The 16,308-nt window shown below is 34.6% G+C and overlaps 1 protein-coding gene across 6 annotated transcripts in view; it reads left to right on the forward strand.

Annotated features, from left to right (window-relative positions):
* CNOT4 (CCR4-NOT transcription complex subunit 4) overlaps nt 1-16,308 on the forward strand; it is a 127,894-nt gene that overhangs the window by 89,791 nt on the left and 21,795 nt on the right. For 4 of the 6 annotated variants that reach the window (XM_081146619.1, XM_081146621.1, XM_081146618.1 and 1 more), the window contains exons 8-10: nt 4,383-4,440; nt 6,305-6,554; nt 7,357-7,854. In XM_081146619.1, the coding sequence (XP_081002745.1) occupies nt 4,383-4,440; nt 6,305-6,554; nt 7,357-7,854 (806 nt within the window). Of the gene's footprint in view, nt 1-4,382; nt 4,441-6,304; nt 6,555-7,356; nt 7,855-12,504; nt 14,187-16,308 lie in introns of those variants that run through there. The other 2 variants (XM_081146623.1, XM_081146622.1) reach the window with 2 other exon arrangements.

Raw genomic sequence — 16,308 nt, forward strand, 5'->3', positions numbered from 1 at the left:
CAGAGTTTGTTGAGGAAGCAAGTTTGACATCTGACGGCAAGGTAGTTGTAAGAACTTTGACCTGTTGGTGGTAGCCTTGGGATATCTACATTCTGTCCACCCATTACAGATCCAAGGAGTTCACATTTATTGGCATTGGAATTTGTAAATATACTTTTTCTTAGGGTTATACATGCATTTTCATGTATTTATTTTCCACTTTTACAGTGAGCTTCCTAATTATTCTTAAAATAAATTGAAGAATATACTAAAACTTGGTGGAACATAAGCTTACTGATATCTTACCCCAATCCCAGTTTTTGAACAGTTCTCTTTGGATTGATGACAATTATCTATAAATTTTTAAGCATCTTTGATAAATTTTCCCAGGTAAAGTGTAAAAAAACTGCTTATAAAACTACAGCTGGTAGCTACAGCTGTGTGGCTCAGTGGTTGAGCATTGTCCCATGCACCAAGAGGTCCCTGGTTTGATGTTTCTATCTCTCTCTCCCTCTCCTTTCCTCTCTCTGAAATCAATAAAAACATTTAAAAATAAGTAAATAAAAAATAAAATTAGCTGGCATGGTGGACAGGATAATGTTATTCTAATTAGTTGTAATTCATAAACCTTCTTAAGATTCATCCTAAATGTAATATTTTCATATATTGCCCTTGACGTTAACAAGACTAACCTCAATTATATTGAAAATTATTATTTAGTGCCCTTTGAGAGTGGTGGTTGGGAAGGTGAACCAAGATTCTTTGCTTGTAATGTCTTACTTTCATCTTTTTGTGTCTATTTGTACTGCTTCCTCTCAACTTTTAGCTCTCGTTCCCATATTATAAGAACAGTGCAAGTTTGGGGAAGGTGGTGTAGTAGGTAGCAGCAAGAATCTGTCTTCTACCTGGACAATAACTCTACTGGCAGAATCTGTGTGGTGTAACTATTTTTTTTATTTTTTAAAAAAATATATTTTTATTGATTTCACAGAGAGGAAAGGAGAGGGAGAGAGAGAGAGAAACATTAATGATGAGAGAGTCATTGATCGGCTGCAGCCCACAACTTGGGCATGTGCCCTGACCGGGAATCGAACCCTGATCGCCTGGATCCTAGGTCGACGCTTAACCGCTGAGCCACGCCCGGCCGGGCTGGTGTAACTATTTTGGAACTTTGAAGTCTATTGAAGGCTTGCAACTTCCAGGAAAAGACTCGGTAGTTAATTTTGGTTAATTTCGGCTCTTAGCACAGTAGCAGCTTGACAGTCAGCTATACACATGTTTCTGTAGCACCTTGCACATAGCTTGCGGGAACCAGGATGGGCAAAAAGGACCCTGTTCCCCAAATATTGAGGTTCTCTGCTCTGACTGCTGAGTACTGCTTCTGATCACAGAGGTGTGGACAAAGAGTCAGGCAACCATTGTTGCACCTCCCCCACTCTTGCAAGTTCCTCTCCCTCTGGCTGAAATGATTTCCCAGGGGATTTATAGGACTGATGTCCCCCATCCCTTTTCAATTTTTATTTTTTCCCCTTTTGGGAGCCAGGCATTAAAGATTAGGACATTAAAAGAACTGCATACAGGGGAAATTAGAAAGTGACTTGTATGTTCAGGGAAAGTTCAGAAAGGACCTGAGAAGATCTTAAGTTTATACCTAAGACTGATCCTCAGCACAGAGACAGCCTACAACAATAAAACAAACAAAACCCAATAACCAAAAAGCAAACATTGGGGAAGGGGGAATCTGATTTCCAAAGGGGCCATGTTACTAGATTCAAATTGACAGTGTTCAACAGCAGTGACAACAAAATCACAAGTCATACAAAGAAACAGAAAAATATTGCCTATTCAAAAGAAAACAAAATCAACAGAAACTCTTTCTGAAAAAGAATGACACAGTAAACCAATATATATATATTTTTAAGTTTTATTATTGTTTAAAATATTACAGATGGCCCTTTTTCTCCCCAATGACCCGTTCCACCCCGTTCCTTCCTCCTCCCCAGTCCCTCTCCCCACCATTGTCCGTGTCCTTGGGTTGTGTATATATGCACATAAATTCTTTGGTTACTCTCTCCCCCTCCACCCATCCACCCTCCTCCATCCCTCTTGACATTCATCAGTCTCATCTATGCTTCCGTGTCATTGAATCTATTCTGTTCATCAGTTTATTAAGTTCTTTAGATTCCACATATAAGCGAAATCATTTGATTTTAAAACCTCTTTAAAAATCTTAAAGAACTAAATGAAGATGTGAAGAAAGGCAGTAAAATGATGTATGAACAAAATGGAAACATAAATAAAAGAGGTGTAAAACCTAAAAAGAAACCAGAAAGAAATTCTAGAGCTGAAAAGTATGATAATTAAAATGAAAAATTCACTAGAAGGGTCAAAGGCAGATTAGAACAGGCAGGAGAAAGAATTAGCAAACTTGAAGATAGGACAATGAATATTATCGAGTCTGAGGAACACAAAAAAGATTGAAGAAAAGTGAACAGAGGCTAAGGGATCTGTCGGACATCCTCAAGTTGACCAGCATTCTCCAAGTTTTAGAAGGAGAAAAGAAAAAGGTGCAGAGAGGCTATTTGAAGAAAAAATGGCTGAAAACATCACAAATTTGATGAAAGACTTGAATATAAACATCCAAGAAACTTAATGAATTCTAAGACGAACTGAGAGACACACATTGAGACATTATAATCACGGTTCGATTCTCGGTCAGGGGACATGCCCGCGTTGTGGACTCGATCCCCAGTAGGGGGATATGCAGAAGGCAGCTGGTTGATGATTTTCATCATTGATCTTTCTGTCTCTCTCCCTCTCCCTTCCTCGCTCTGAAATCAATGGATTTTTTTTTTTTAATCTAAGATGGTAAATTTTATGTTAAGTATATTTTACCGCATAAATTTTTTAAAAAGTATTGCAGGTTTATCTCAGAATATGTGTATTATGGTTATCTGTTCTTCATGTTACCACCAAATTTATCTTTCTAAAACACTGCTTTATTTATATCATTTCTGTGCTCAAAAATTTCCATTGGCCTCTAGTGTCTGGCCTATGTCCTTCTTTCTGTCCTTACCTCCCATTGTTAAAATCATCCTACATTAGCTAAATTAATTACTTAACCTTCTCCCAGCTCTAAATTTAAACTCCCCTAGGAAATATCCCACTTGTGGTAGCTTCACTTCTGAAGACCTATAGCATTTATTGATTAAACAATTCAGTTAACAGTTGGCACTGGCTGATGTTTGTGTACACTAGTGTTGTTGCCCCAAATATGTCTTAAAATTATTTGTAATTACCCACTGACTTAATAAACATGAATTGATTTATTGATATTTTGTGAATAATAAGAAGTAAAGATACCCTTCATGTAAATTTCAGACCTATCTGTGAAATTTTAGAGCATCTGGTATTGTTTCTGCAGAAGGTACTCTTGGTATCCAGGTTGGGTAATAGCCCTTGTTAAATTTTTTTTAGACCAGTTAAATGTGGTACCAGTAAGTTGTCTGTAAGGTGACTTTGTATGTATTTTCAGGCAGTAAAATAATTTTGAGAAATGTAGAATCTTAATTTGGTTTTTGCTCTAGTTGTCAGAAATAAGTATTTGTATTTGGGTTACTAATACTTATCTCTTGTTCATGTGCTAAATAAAGTTGGTTGTAGAAAGGGCTTGCTAGTTCTATGTCAGTGCTGTGTCGGTGTTGTAATGCTTATAAAGGTTTTGTTTTAAGTTAGACAAGTTAAAATGGACTTGAAGTTAGTGATTCTGTACTTTACTGTGGTACAGAATTTTCCCTATCTGGAAATCAAGTTTTAATGTGTTTTTTAAAGCAGCCAATTGTTAGGAAAAAAGCTTGTTTCTAGTAGTCTTGGTGTGTGTGTTTGTGTACACATATGCACATGCCTTCTGCAGGGTTATGATTAGGATATTGAAGTATTAAGTGTATTGCTCTTAAGAACCTATAGAGAACATTCTAATAACTTTATGCCCCCTGTCAAACACCTAGAAGAATGGGTATTGTTTTAAGAAGTTTAATGGGGAATATATTAATTATGTGCACAAAACTAAATAATTGATTAGACTTTTAATCTATTACTTGGAGTAGTATCCATTTTAAGTAGTACTTTTTAAATAAGCTATTGTTTCAGTAAGTAAATAAATAAATAAATAAGCTAGCTACTGTTTTTGGAGAGCCTAATTAGAATGTAAGTTGCTCAGAGTTAGGGATTTTATCTTATTATACTTCTTTGTATCCTTAATATCAACCTAATATCTTACATCATAATGCTTCGGTAAATGTTAAGAGGATAAGATGTCTATTTTTATGGCTTTTAAGAAGTTTGTTTTTATTGTGGAAGAATGATTTTACTCTGATTTTATTCAGTTTGTTTTCTTTTTACAGCCCCATAGACAAACCTTCAGATTCTCTCAGTATAGGGAATGGAGATAATTCCCAGCAGGTAAGATTTTGATACTGTATCTTTTCATTTATCTGCCCCCCTCCCAAAAAAACAGGGCATTCTGTGTAAGTGAATTTTCTAGATAGTGAAAAATACTTTAAATTTTAAACAATTTTGAAACACTTTTAGTGGACAGCTCTGTTAAATGTATTTTAATTAGCCTTCTTTTCCCCTACAGAATCCATGGAGCATAATTTAACCCTTTCATAATGATTCAGAATTATCATTATGACCATATGTTATTGTACTGTGTGGCAATATATTAGTGTCCTTAGGGTCTGCTATTCGTCTTCTTGACCCTACATGAAACGGCCCCAGACTATGCCTTCTATATTCCTGGTTTTAAGAGTTTTTCCTATGCCATATGCTCCCCTGTCCCTTGCTGTCAACTTTATTTTCTACTTCTCTCAGTTTACTTGATCCCAACAGCTTTTCTCCTTCCTCAAAATGATTATGGGATTTGAAATAATAAACCAAATAGTTAAGTTCAGAGTTGCCCCCACAGTGATACCGAATGAGGTCCTGATCTTTAGAACATGCTTGTATCCTCTCGTCCAGTTGCTAGTTTTTCACTGGTTAAGTTTCTGCACACTTTCTTACATTGGTTAAAAACAATGTAGTTTTCTTCCACAGTGATTGTGAGAAATGTAGAGATCTGAAATACACTGATTTTCCAAAATATTTGCTCTCAAATTCCATAAAAGAATTTGAAAATCTATATGCCCCTCTTTGTGTATTTTAGGTTAACATTTTAAGATTTTTTAATAATGAGTTTAAAAAATTACAAAGGAAATATTATTTTGAATTGATCAAAGCAACTTATGTAAGTATAGATTTTGACAACAATTAGTTATTAAACTCTAAAATTATGTTGGAAATTCATCTCTTGTTGAGATAGGGCCATTTTAAAATTAGTTTTCATGTACCTGTAGATGAATATTACTTTTCGGTTCAAGTTTCAGCATCAGCAGTCATAGTCATGTTTTCATCTTTTTATATGTAAATGCTAAGATATCTTGTTCGTATAAATTAGAGATGGAAGAAATAATATTATGTCAGTCTCACTCTTGTTTTGAGTAAATCCTCACCTGAGGATATTTTTTCCATTGATTTTTAGAAAGAATGGGAGGAGGGGAGGAGAGGAAGAGAAAGAGAGATAAACAGAGAAACATCAATTGGTTGCCTCCTGCACACAGTCATGGGCCGGGGTTGAACCTGCAACCCAGGTATGTGCCCTTGACTGGGAATCGAACCTGCAGCCCTTAGATGGTCAGGCCAATGCTCTAACCATTGAGCAACACCGACCAGCGTTCACTCAAATTTTTTAACTCCTTCTGAATTAAATGCCTAAAAATCATATAAAGATTTATTATAAAAACTATTTTTAATGATGTATTTAGAAATAGCTTGATTAGATCTTCTTTTCATTTTTTTCAAAACTAATGTATTGGGAATCACCTAGTTTGTAAAAGACTCAAGTCATTGGAGTTGGTCACTTTGTCATCACCAACCTGAATATTTCTAATAAATTTTTTTTGGCTCCCAGAAAGTTTTCACTGTTGTACTAAATATTATAGTTAGGTTCCAGAGACTGAAAAGTATTCTTTTCTCTGTGAAGTGAGAGAAGTTAGGTTGTAGAATGAGAGGAGACTGGATTAGTCTTTTCAGGACGTTCAGTTTTAGAAAAGAGTACTTATGCAAGTTGATGGATATTTTTGAAAATTTGTGCTTTCATAATAGTCTTCAAGTATCCCAGTCTGAAGACCACCATTCTAATATCTTTTGTTGCAAGTTGTTTTAATTGTGGCTTGTTAAAATGTATAAACTTATATTGATTATTCTTTTCTTTTCCTATTTTATTTAGATATCTAACAGTAATACACCTTCACCACCACCTGGTTTATCAAAATCTAACCCAGTCATCCCCATCAATTCATCCAATCACAGTGCACGCTCTCCTTTTGAAGGGGCAGTAACTGAGTCACAGTCGTTATTCTCAGATAACTTTCGCCATCCCAACCCTATTCCAAGTGGGCTTCCTCCTTTCCCCAGCTCCCCACAGACATCTAGTGACTGGCCTACAGCACCAGAGCCACAGAGCCTCTTCACATCAGGTATGTAGCAGTACTATCGCGTGTTAATAGTTACACTCAGACTAAAATGAGAACCCTGCTGGATGTGCTTTTATCTTTTTCCATCCACTTCCTTTTTCATAAAAATGTCAACATTTAAATAAACTGCTTGGAATTGGGTGGTTAGAGAAGTTGTTTTATGACCGGAAGTTAGTTCTGTGTTAATATATTTCTCCAGAAATAAATGGATAGATCATATTTTCCAATAGTAAAACATTTATTCCTCTAGGAAGTATTAAGGGCTTACATTTTTAATCAGATTTGTGTTTGTATAGTTAAATTTAAAATTTTTTCCCCCAGCTGACAAAAGACATGTTTATATTAAAATTTATATTGTGGCATTTTTGAGCCATTTTCATTTTTGTTTTATTATACGTTCTCTTATTAATGTGAATAGCATTTATTATCAGTGGAGCAAATTATACTTTGTCTTTAATAAAAACATTTTAAAATGTATACATTACTAATAAGTTCTGTTATATTTATTATTTCATTTAAGTGACTTATTCTGGGTTTTGCTTATGAATGGCTGAGAGTATAATTTGGACTTCAAGTACTCTTTTTTTCATTAGCACAATCAGTCTGTATCATTCAGAGTTTTTGAAGTTAGAAGTATATGAGGTCTTTTGTGATTTTACAAATCTTAATGTGCTAAGAAATAATATTTTATGTATATTTGCCTTTATCTTGTAATGTGATGTTTAACTTTCACTAGTATGGATACTTATGAAGTATGAAGGTGAGCTGTATATTTTAAATTCATCACTAATTTTGTCCCCAACAGAAACAATTCCAGTATCATCCTCTACAGACTGGCAAGCAGCATTTGGTTTTGGTTCTTCTAAACAACCAGAGGATGACTTGGGTTTTGATCCCTTTGATGTCACTCGAAAAGCCTTAGCAGACCTGATTGAAAAGGAACTGTCAGTCCAAGACCAGCCTTCCCTTTCACCCACATCTCTTCAGAACTCCTCTTCACACACTACAACCGCCAAAGGTCCGGGCTCTGGATTCCTGCATCCTGCTGCACCTACAAATGCCAACTCTCTCAATAGTACCTTTTCAGTCTTGCCACAGAGGTTCCCTCAATTTCAGCAGCACCGAGCAGTTTATAATTCATTCAATTTTCCAGGCCAGGCAGCCCGCTATCCTTGGATGGCCTTTCCACGCAATAGCATCATGCACTTGAACCACACAGCAAACCCCACCTCAAATAGTAATTTCTTGGACTTGAATCTCCCGCCACAGCACAACACAGGTCTGGGAGGGATCCCTATAGCAGGTAGGTTCATTTATAGCCCTTGAGAATTTGTGAATAACTCACGCCTTTGGGTTGTTGGGTGGGTAGGGAGGGAGCTTTTGAATAACAGAGTACTTATCATTAGTCTTGGAAATTTCTGTGGAAAAAATTAAAGTCCTTATAATCTAAAAATGTTTTAATTGGGTGGATGCCTTGTAATATTGAGCTTTATAAGGATGGTGGAGTATACCTAGTTACTGCTTGGAATCATTTCACTTAATAGGATAGTTACCAAACTTTCACATGCCATAAAAATACAAAAAGAAAAAGAAAAAAGATGGGCTCTGAAATTAATGGTGCCAACACCATGGTAAAAATTCTGATTATACATTTTAAAAGTAAACTGGTTAAAAAAATTTTTTTTAAAGATGGTAATAAGTGAGAGCATGAGGGATAAAGCCACTCAAACTACTTTTGGCAGTTACTTATTTTGACTGATATACACCTACACACACATCAAAACTGTGCTATATGTTAATAAAGTATTTGAGAACTCTGATTATTAATGTTTCACAGACATCTACATGCATAAGTATATTTTCTGTGAAAAAGGAATTAAGGAGAGATATTTTTTTGTTTTGGTGTGTCATTTTTATTTGGGGAGGGATATTAAGTTTCTATAAGTGATGCCAGAATACTTCTAGTTTGTACTGTTACCTTGAAGGTTTCAGAACTTTTGGGTTTTAAGGTACCGTATAGTCTTAGATCAAGTGATTTCTCTATCTAAAGGAATCATTCTTCTTAATAGTTTTTTAAAATTTAATTTGGTCTTTAGAGGTGATTGGTAGAAGAGTTTGTTCCTCTTCTGATTTTCTCAAGTAGAATAGAATAGTCCCTCACTCATATAATTCATGAAATTTATTTTTATCCTTTGTCATAGCCTTTAAGATACGGCATGGCACAGCGTTATTGTCATCATGTGCTGTTACCAGCAAGGGTTTGTTGTCTTGATTTTAGCAAGGTTGATAGATGAATTTACAGAGATCCATCAAAATTCTTTGGCTCTAATCTTTTTGTGACCAACAATAAATTTTTAAGACAAGTGGGGTTAGAGTATCGTTTGTGGCAGCTGATATAGGAAAGTTAACAGTTGATACAGTGAAGTTAATTTACGTCATCTTGATAGCACTTACTATAGTAGTTTGCACATCAATGGACTCATGATATTTGTTTATTTGATATGGTAGTTAGTAGGTGACCCAGAGTGACATTTTTAATCCTCTTTTGTATGATATTCACGGAAACACTAAGTGTTCAGTTTTTGCTACTCCTTTTATTCTTCCTTTCAAGACAGCATATTAGAGTGTAATTTTGTTTTGCTTTGTTTTAATCATTTAGAAATGTGGAGTTTTAATTATTAGTAGTGTGTCTTATAACTGATTATAACATTCAAATTAAAGTTATGTTCCCCTAAATATTCTAAACTCTTAAAAATAAAATATTAAACCAATTACAGTGAATACTTGGGCTCCTACTTGCCCAACAATAAACTAGACCATATGGGTAATACAGAAGAAATAGATAATACGGATTCTGTTTCCAGGTACTTTACAGTGTAGTTGAAGAGATAAAATGAAGATTATGTATGAAAGTGGTAACTATATGATACTGGAATCCCAGAGCCATTAATGGATTTTATATTGTTGGGGAGGCTTCATTGAAGAAGTAGAAGTTGATCTGTACGGTCATATCTTGGATTTGGGTTAGCAGGAGGGAAAGAGAAGGACCTTTTATGTTGATGGGAATGCCTGAATAAAGGCCCAGAGGCAGGATTTGTTGCTGTCTTGATATTAAGCAATTGAACTGCTCTAACAGGAGGTGGTTTGTGTATTGTAGAGAGAAATGGGTGAGAAGATGGGGAGCTCAGCTCAGACAGCAAGGCAAACAGCATGGACTTGATCTGATAGGAAGGAGGATGCCTTTGTGGAACTCTAGTTCTAAGCTGTCTTCATTGTGTACTTTTTTTTGACTTATTACATGACCATTATCTGTTCTTCCAATTTTAATGTTATCATATTGTCCAGTAGCACAAAAAGAGCAGTTTTAATCCAAATATTTCAAGCCAGTAGGCGTTCTGGAAATGCCACAGTGGTAATGAGTAATCATTTATTTGTGAGTGTAGTTGTCCTCCTATTAGTCAAATGAAAAAAAATTCTTGTGGGAGGTGGAGAGAGTTTGTTATTTTAGATTTTCAGATTTTGACTATGCATACTTGCTTGGTGTTTAAATGGTGACTTAATAAACTTATTATTGGATTATTTTAAAGGCTTTGATGACTAGAGAAATTTTAGTTTTAAGGTACCAAAATATTTAAAATTGTTATCAAGAGTTACACAGAATCCTCTTACGACCTGTAAATATTTGGTAGATACCTCAGGAAGCTGAATGTACTAAGCCTCAAAACAGAAGAGTTGTATAACTGTAGCCAGATGATTTAGAATTTTTAGTAATAATTAGAAATAACAAAAAGTAAAATTCTAGAATACTATGTATATCTTAACTGTGTCTAATTTGAAGCAATTTAATACCTAGGCAATGTCTGCCTCCCCCGCCCCTAGTTGTAACTCAGTTGTACTTGAGTTGAACTATTGAAATAGGTTCAACTTTGTATCCTGCAGTGAAAAAATATCATGGTATTTTACACAGGGTGGATTTTTCATTAGGTGCTTGATAATAGATAGTGCATACTGTTTCAGTGAGACTAGCCACTTTAAGATATGCTGAGACAATATCCAATAATGGAAAAGGCATGTATATTTATTCATTCTATATGTGGAGCAAAATAGGGTCTGTGACCTTCAGGAGCCAATACTTAGGCATGTCAGTCACCTACATATCATATAGATACCATATCTATGTTTATTACATATTTATATTTAAATTTTTAGTTTTGATTTGTTTCTGTTAATTATTAAAAATTGACATATCTGAAACCTATCGTAGGAAGGACAGTTGCCAGAGGTTTAAGAGAAATGTGGCTTCCATTTCCTCAGTTAGGAGAAATTTATTGAAATTTATTTAGCAGCATTTTCTTGGCAGCACATTTGGTTAAGTTTAGAAGGAATTTTGAAATAAATATTCTTGGAGGAAACTTTTATTAGTGGTAATTATAGTAAGTCCATTCAGATCTTTTTTATTCTTGGAACCAGGTGCTTTTGTTTAAAAAGTGACTTTTCTGGTCCTAAAAAGGACTTACCTTGTCCAACTCCTCATTTTAGGGATGGCAAAACTGTGTTCCAGAAAGGTTAAATAATTTGTTAAAGGTCACACATTCAATTAGTAAGAGAATTGGGATAAGAACCCAGGTCCCAAATTCAATAACTGACATGTTTTTCCACTGCAAACATTGATGCTCTCCTTTATAAATGAAGATTACTGGCATGTACCTTAACTTGGCTTTCTTCCTGTAATAATTGATTTTTGCTCTCACACACTTGCAGGTCCCTTTTTATCAATAGTATTTATTTGTGAGACAATTGGCCCAGCTCAGGGATATGGCCTATAGTTGCAAAATAGAATGAAGTTTATTGACTTGATGAAAATTAATCTTTTGCTTAGTGCTCATTAGCACCATGTTCTCACATCTTTCTTGCTATGTATTTAGGGTTCATAGAATCCTTGCCAATTTACTGAAAAACTATGAAATAACCTACTTTAAAGACTGAAAGTCCTTTTTCTCTCGTTGTTAGTGAAGCTCTTTCCAAATGTAATTTTGCAGATATGTTTTTCAAGGAACTCTGCCAAGATATTTTTATTCCATAATGCTAAAAATTATTTGGAAAAATAAATAATAGTAAGTTTAAGTCTGTAAGCATTGTTGTTTCAAGATATAGTTAGGGTTGAATTTTTTTGTGTGTTTTTACTCATTCAATTTTACTTATGAGGGGGCATTTTTCTTTAAATTTTCTTTGTTTCTGAATTAGCTATTTTAACAGTGACTTGATTGGATTTTGAGTTGGGTGAAACAAGTCACTTGTAGTCAAATAATTATCAATTATAATGAGAAGAACTTATCTCATTTCATGTATAGTTCTTTGACCTAGAAGTAGTCATCTCGCTTTCAGTCAATTGGATCATTGAATTGTTAGCATTTTACTGTTTTCTAATTACTTCAAAAGTACACATTAAATTTTCAGATTCTATATGTAATATGCTAAATTAATATTTATATCTTTTTCTCTTTTCTAAATATAATTTCTGCTTTTAGAACATAGACTTGTCATTTTTTCCTTTTAAAAATCACATTTTCACTTCAGTGAATTTGGTTTTAATTTTTTCACAAAATAATATTGTTAGCAGTATCTAAATTTATAAGGGGTCCAATTGACTTGGAAAAGAATGGCTTTCCTGGTCTCTTTTTTTTCCTTTTTGTATATTTATAATCCAAATCTATTATATTTGTTCTCATATCTGACATAGTATTAAATTTAAGGGTGTGGTTAGAGTGTAACTACTTTCTAGGTACTTGATAAATTTATACTTTAAAATTTATGTCTTGTTTCACACCCATATTTCAACCATTAAGCATGTATTTTATATATGTATCAGTATTCCAAATATTGAAATCATTTTTAAAGGGACTGTTAACAAATCTAGTCACCCGTAACTAGACCATGACTGACTTTTCCACAGGGGAAGAAGAGGTGAAGGTTTCGACCATGCCACTGTCAGCCTCTTCCCATTCATTACAACAAGGACAGCAGCCTACAAGTCTCCACACTACTGTGGCCTGACAACAGAACTGAGAGGAGAGGATTAGACTCTGGGGTGCTTGCATGGGCAACCGGATTTTTGCATGATTCCTTTCTGATTTTGCATTTAATGTATACACCCAAAAGAGCCAATATAAACGTTCCTCATGCCTACAACTAGTGTGTTACCTCATAGCTGCTAAAGTATGTCTTCATTAGGCCTTTAACACAGTTTATTAGTATAATAATTTTGGCATTGTTTCTCATGAGTGATACTATTTTTAACTCACAAATAAACGTGTAGTACTAATTAAGATCCCAAATGAGATTAGCTAGAATTGTTCTTATTTTGGCTCTATTATTGAAAATATGCAAAAATAATGGTAGTTCCTTGTTTTCAGATTTGTGATAAAATGGTAATATCCTAATATACTCATGAAAAATTTGAAAATTAAGAAGTTAATGTCTATTGCATTCTTTGAATACTTAAGAAAGAATACATATAAAACAAAATTGGTGGTGTCATTTAATGCTCAGAAGGATGTTGTCAGCATTTGTTTTTAGTTGTATGGATTTATATCCTATATTATGCATTACATGTTTAGAAACTGTTTTTGTTCTCTCATTTGCACATTTGCACTTTCTTTTTGAATGGTTGTTAATTATATATAGATGGTTAAAAAAATAATCATTATAGACTAAATGCAATATAATCTCTTTCCTAATGCACTGCCTAGTATACCAAGAAATGCCTCAGAAACAGAATTTCAACTTACAGTTGATTTATCAGAAACTTGAATATGGGGTAAACATTGTATGTGAGAAGCAACCATAGTAGTGTAACTTTTTCCTTTGAACAAACGATACTTCTGTGGGATATCTGTTTGAAAATTTCATTGTTTAATAATTGAAATGTGATAATAAACTATATTACAAGTTCCTGACCAGAATGGGACTAAGATAGAAGAGAAGAGATGGGGGATCCTCTAAAATTAGGCCATGTAAATTGTCATAGATAATGTTAGTTAATCACAGAGAATAGTGGAGTACTTTATTAGGACATAATGTGAAGTGATATTTTTGGATAATGCACAGTTTCTTGAAATAGTTTTAAAACTGATAATGAAAGAAAATAAGCAGAATTCAGTTGTATTCAGTGGACAAAAGCTGATTCAGAAAACATGACCTAAATCAAGCAGCTGGAAAGAAGGGGGAGAGTCAGAGCTCCTCTTGTGGTTTTCACAAAACAGTGTGACTTAAAAGATTTGCCTTCATTTGTTAAAAGTATTACAGGATAATGTGAATACCAAAAAAGGAAGCATAGAGATTTAAAATAATGATAGAACACCTTATGAGGAGATACTTAATATCATGTTGGAGTTGGAGTTTTCAAGGTTACCTCTCTATATAATGTCTGATTACGTTTCATAAGATATAGTACAAGTTAAATGGCATTGTCCTGAGGTATAGTTGGGTGAACTAAAATCTGTTGGTAGATATCCTTTGATTTGGTTAACTGAGGGTATAGAAATAGCTACTTATCTAGCCATTTAAATTTTTGTGAAATTCTTTTTAAATGACAATCTCTAATTTTTTTTGGAAGTAGTTTTAGGACAGTATTACAAGAAATTTAGAAAATACAAATGAAATATTGTAGACTTACTAGAAACCTTTGATCATGGGTTAATTATGGTTTCATTTTTGCTGTAAGAGACAAATACATCCACTTACTGTCTCCTGTGGTGCTAAGGCTCTGGGCTTTGTTAACAGACTGAGCTCCCTGAAATGAGGCTTGCTAGCACACAGCTTTCTCCGGCCTCCAATGCAAGCCTTTCATCTCCTGGATTTTCTTGCAAAGACATGAGAGGTGGTTAGCTCCTCTGTACTTCTCTGTGTTGAGAGAGACACCTGTTAAACAAGGCTTCTTTCCTGTGGTAGTTTTCCCACTCCTTTCTCATTCCTAGCCAGTGCCAAAAAATTGTCAGGTAGTTTGCTCAACTCGCTAGGATCCAGAACTGTTTCCCTGCCGCCGCCTCCTCCCACCCCACTTCCGCACACACCATATGTCAGGACAGTGCTTCTGAAGCAATTAGCCTTCAATTTATATATTTTCACATGGAAAGCTAAAGATTATCCTTTAGCTATCTTTGTAATTCCAAGATTTTGGAAGCCGAAGAATAACAAGCCTCACTGTTTTGCTTAATACTTCATAGACTGTTTTTTAAGTAAAGTGAAGTCTTAAATAAATCACAGTCATGATTAAGTACACTGAAGCACAGAAGAAAGTGTACCACACATAGAAGAAAGCAGTGCTTCACATAGCAAGTAAATTAATGAAGCCGGATGATGGTAAAGAATGAGAAATTCTGAAAAGCTTCAGATTATTTTTGATAAATTCTTACATCATTGATCTATCATACACAGGGGAGATTTTGTATATTGTTACCTACTTAACCTTTAAAAGGAGACTAGTGTACTCCTTAAATCATGAATTATACTTGGAGTCCAGAACTCTTTGGACATATTTGCAAAGTTATGAGTTTGTATGTACATCTGTCCATGTCTTTATGGGGAGAAGATCCATAGTTATTAGATTTGTAAAGGGTTTGGTGACAAGTAAAAAAGTTAGGAACTTCTGTCTTGAAATGCTTTTAGTGCCACTGTAGGAAAGAGACACCTAGACTGAATGATTTTAGTCATATAATGCATGTCAAATGCCTATTTTCTTAAAGATTCCATTAGGAAATGTTTTCTGATTAATAATACTTTCCTTTTCATTCTGCTGTTGCATTTTGTTTTTCCAGGTGGTGCTTTTTATACTCTTCCCTTATTTCAACAAAGCATTAATGAAATATTTCAGTGCCTATTCTGCGTAGTGATCCGAACTAGATCTTGAGGGATACAAGGTCATGTAAAGTACAGACCCTATCGTCAAGGATAACAGTCTAGTAACAGTTTTATTTCAGATTATTTCTCTGAGGCCAGCCCTTGATATATTTTAACCACAAGGACAGCCATAGCAATTCAAACTCATTTCGTTATTTATTGCTCTGACAGTGGCAATGGAGGATATTGAATACTGATACTTGAAAATTTTAAACACAATTTGGCAGGAGTGACAAAAATCTTAACGGGGCAGGCCTACATTCATTATTCTGATTTAAGTCTTTCTCAGTCATGTGCGTGTGTGCTCATGTCTTTTACTCTTTACTTAGTATCCTGCAACTTAAGTGGAGCTCTCTACATATGTGCTCTTTTAACAAAAACAACTTTAAAGCATTGTGAGCACATTTTTACTGGCCTTGTTCCTGTTTGTATGGTATCCCAAGTACCTTCAAGACTTCCAGAACTCTCTCCTGCTGTGATGCGGGTTTATAGGGATCTGCTCCCACTTACTCCCACAGAGGCATTACCTCAGAAAGCAAGGGAAAGGAACAAATTGCAGGTGCATTGAAATCTTACAAGATGAAGGCCACTGTGTTATTCACGCGTATATGAAAACCAGAGATATTTTTTCCTATGCTGAGCTGCAAGGTTTTAGATTTTTTATTTGATTATGAATTTCCCCCATATCTGTCTAATTGACTCTAAGAGATAGATATCAGACAATTGAAAACAGTACTTTTTAAAAATTATCTTATAGAGAGGGTTATTCATGGTATGTATGTCTTTTTCTACAAAATATGACCAGTTATCCAGTGTCAAGCTAGTCCTGCTGCTTTTAGTGCTGTGTCTCTCTCCTCTC

Source organism: Miniopterus schreibersii, assembly GCF_964146895.1.
Source record: "Miniopterus schreibersii genome assembly, chromosome: 9".
Classification (NCBI taxonomy): domain Eukaryota; kingdom Metazoa; phylum Chordata; class Mammalia; order Chiroptera; family Miniopteridae; genus Miniopterus; species Miniopterus schreibersii.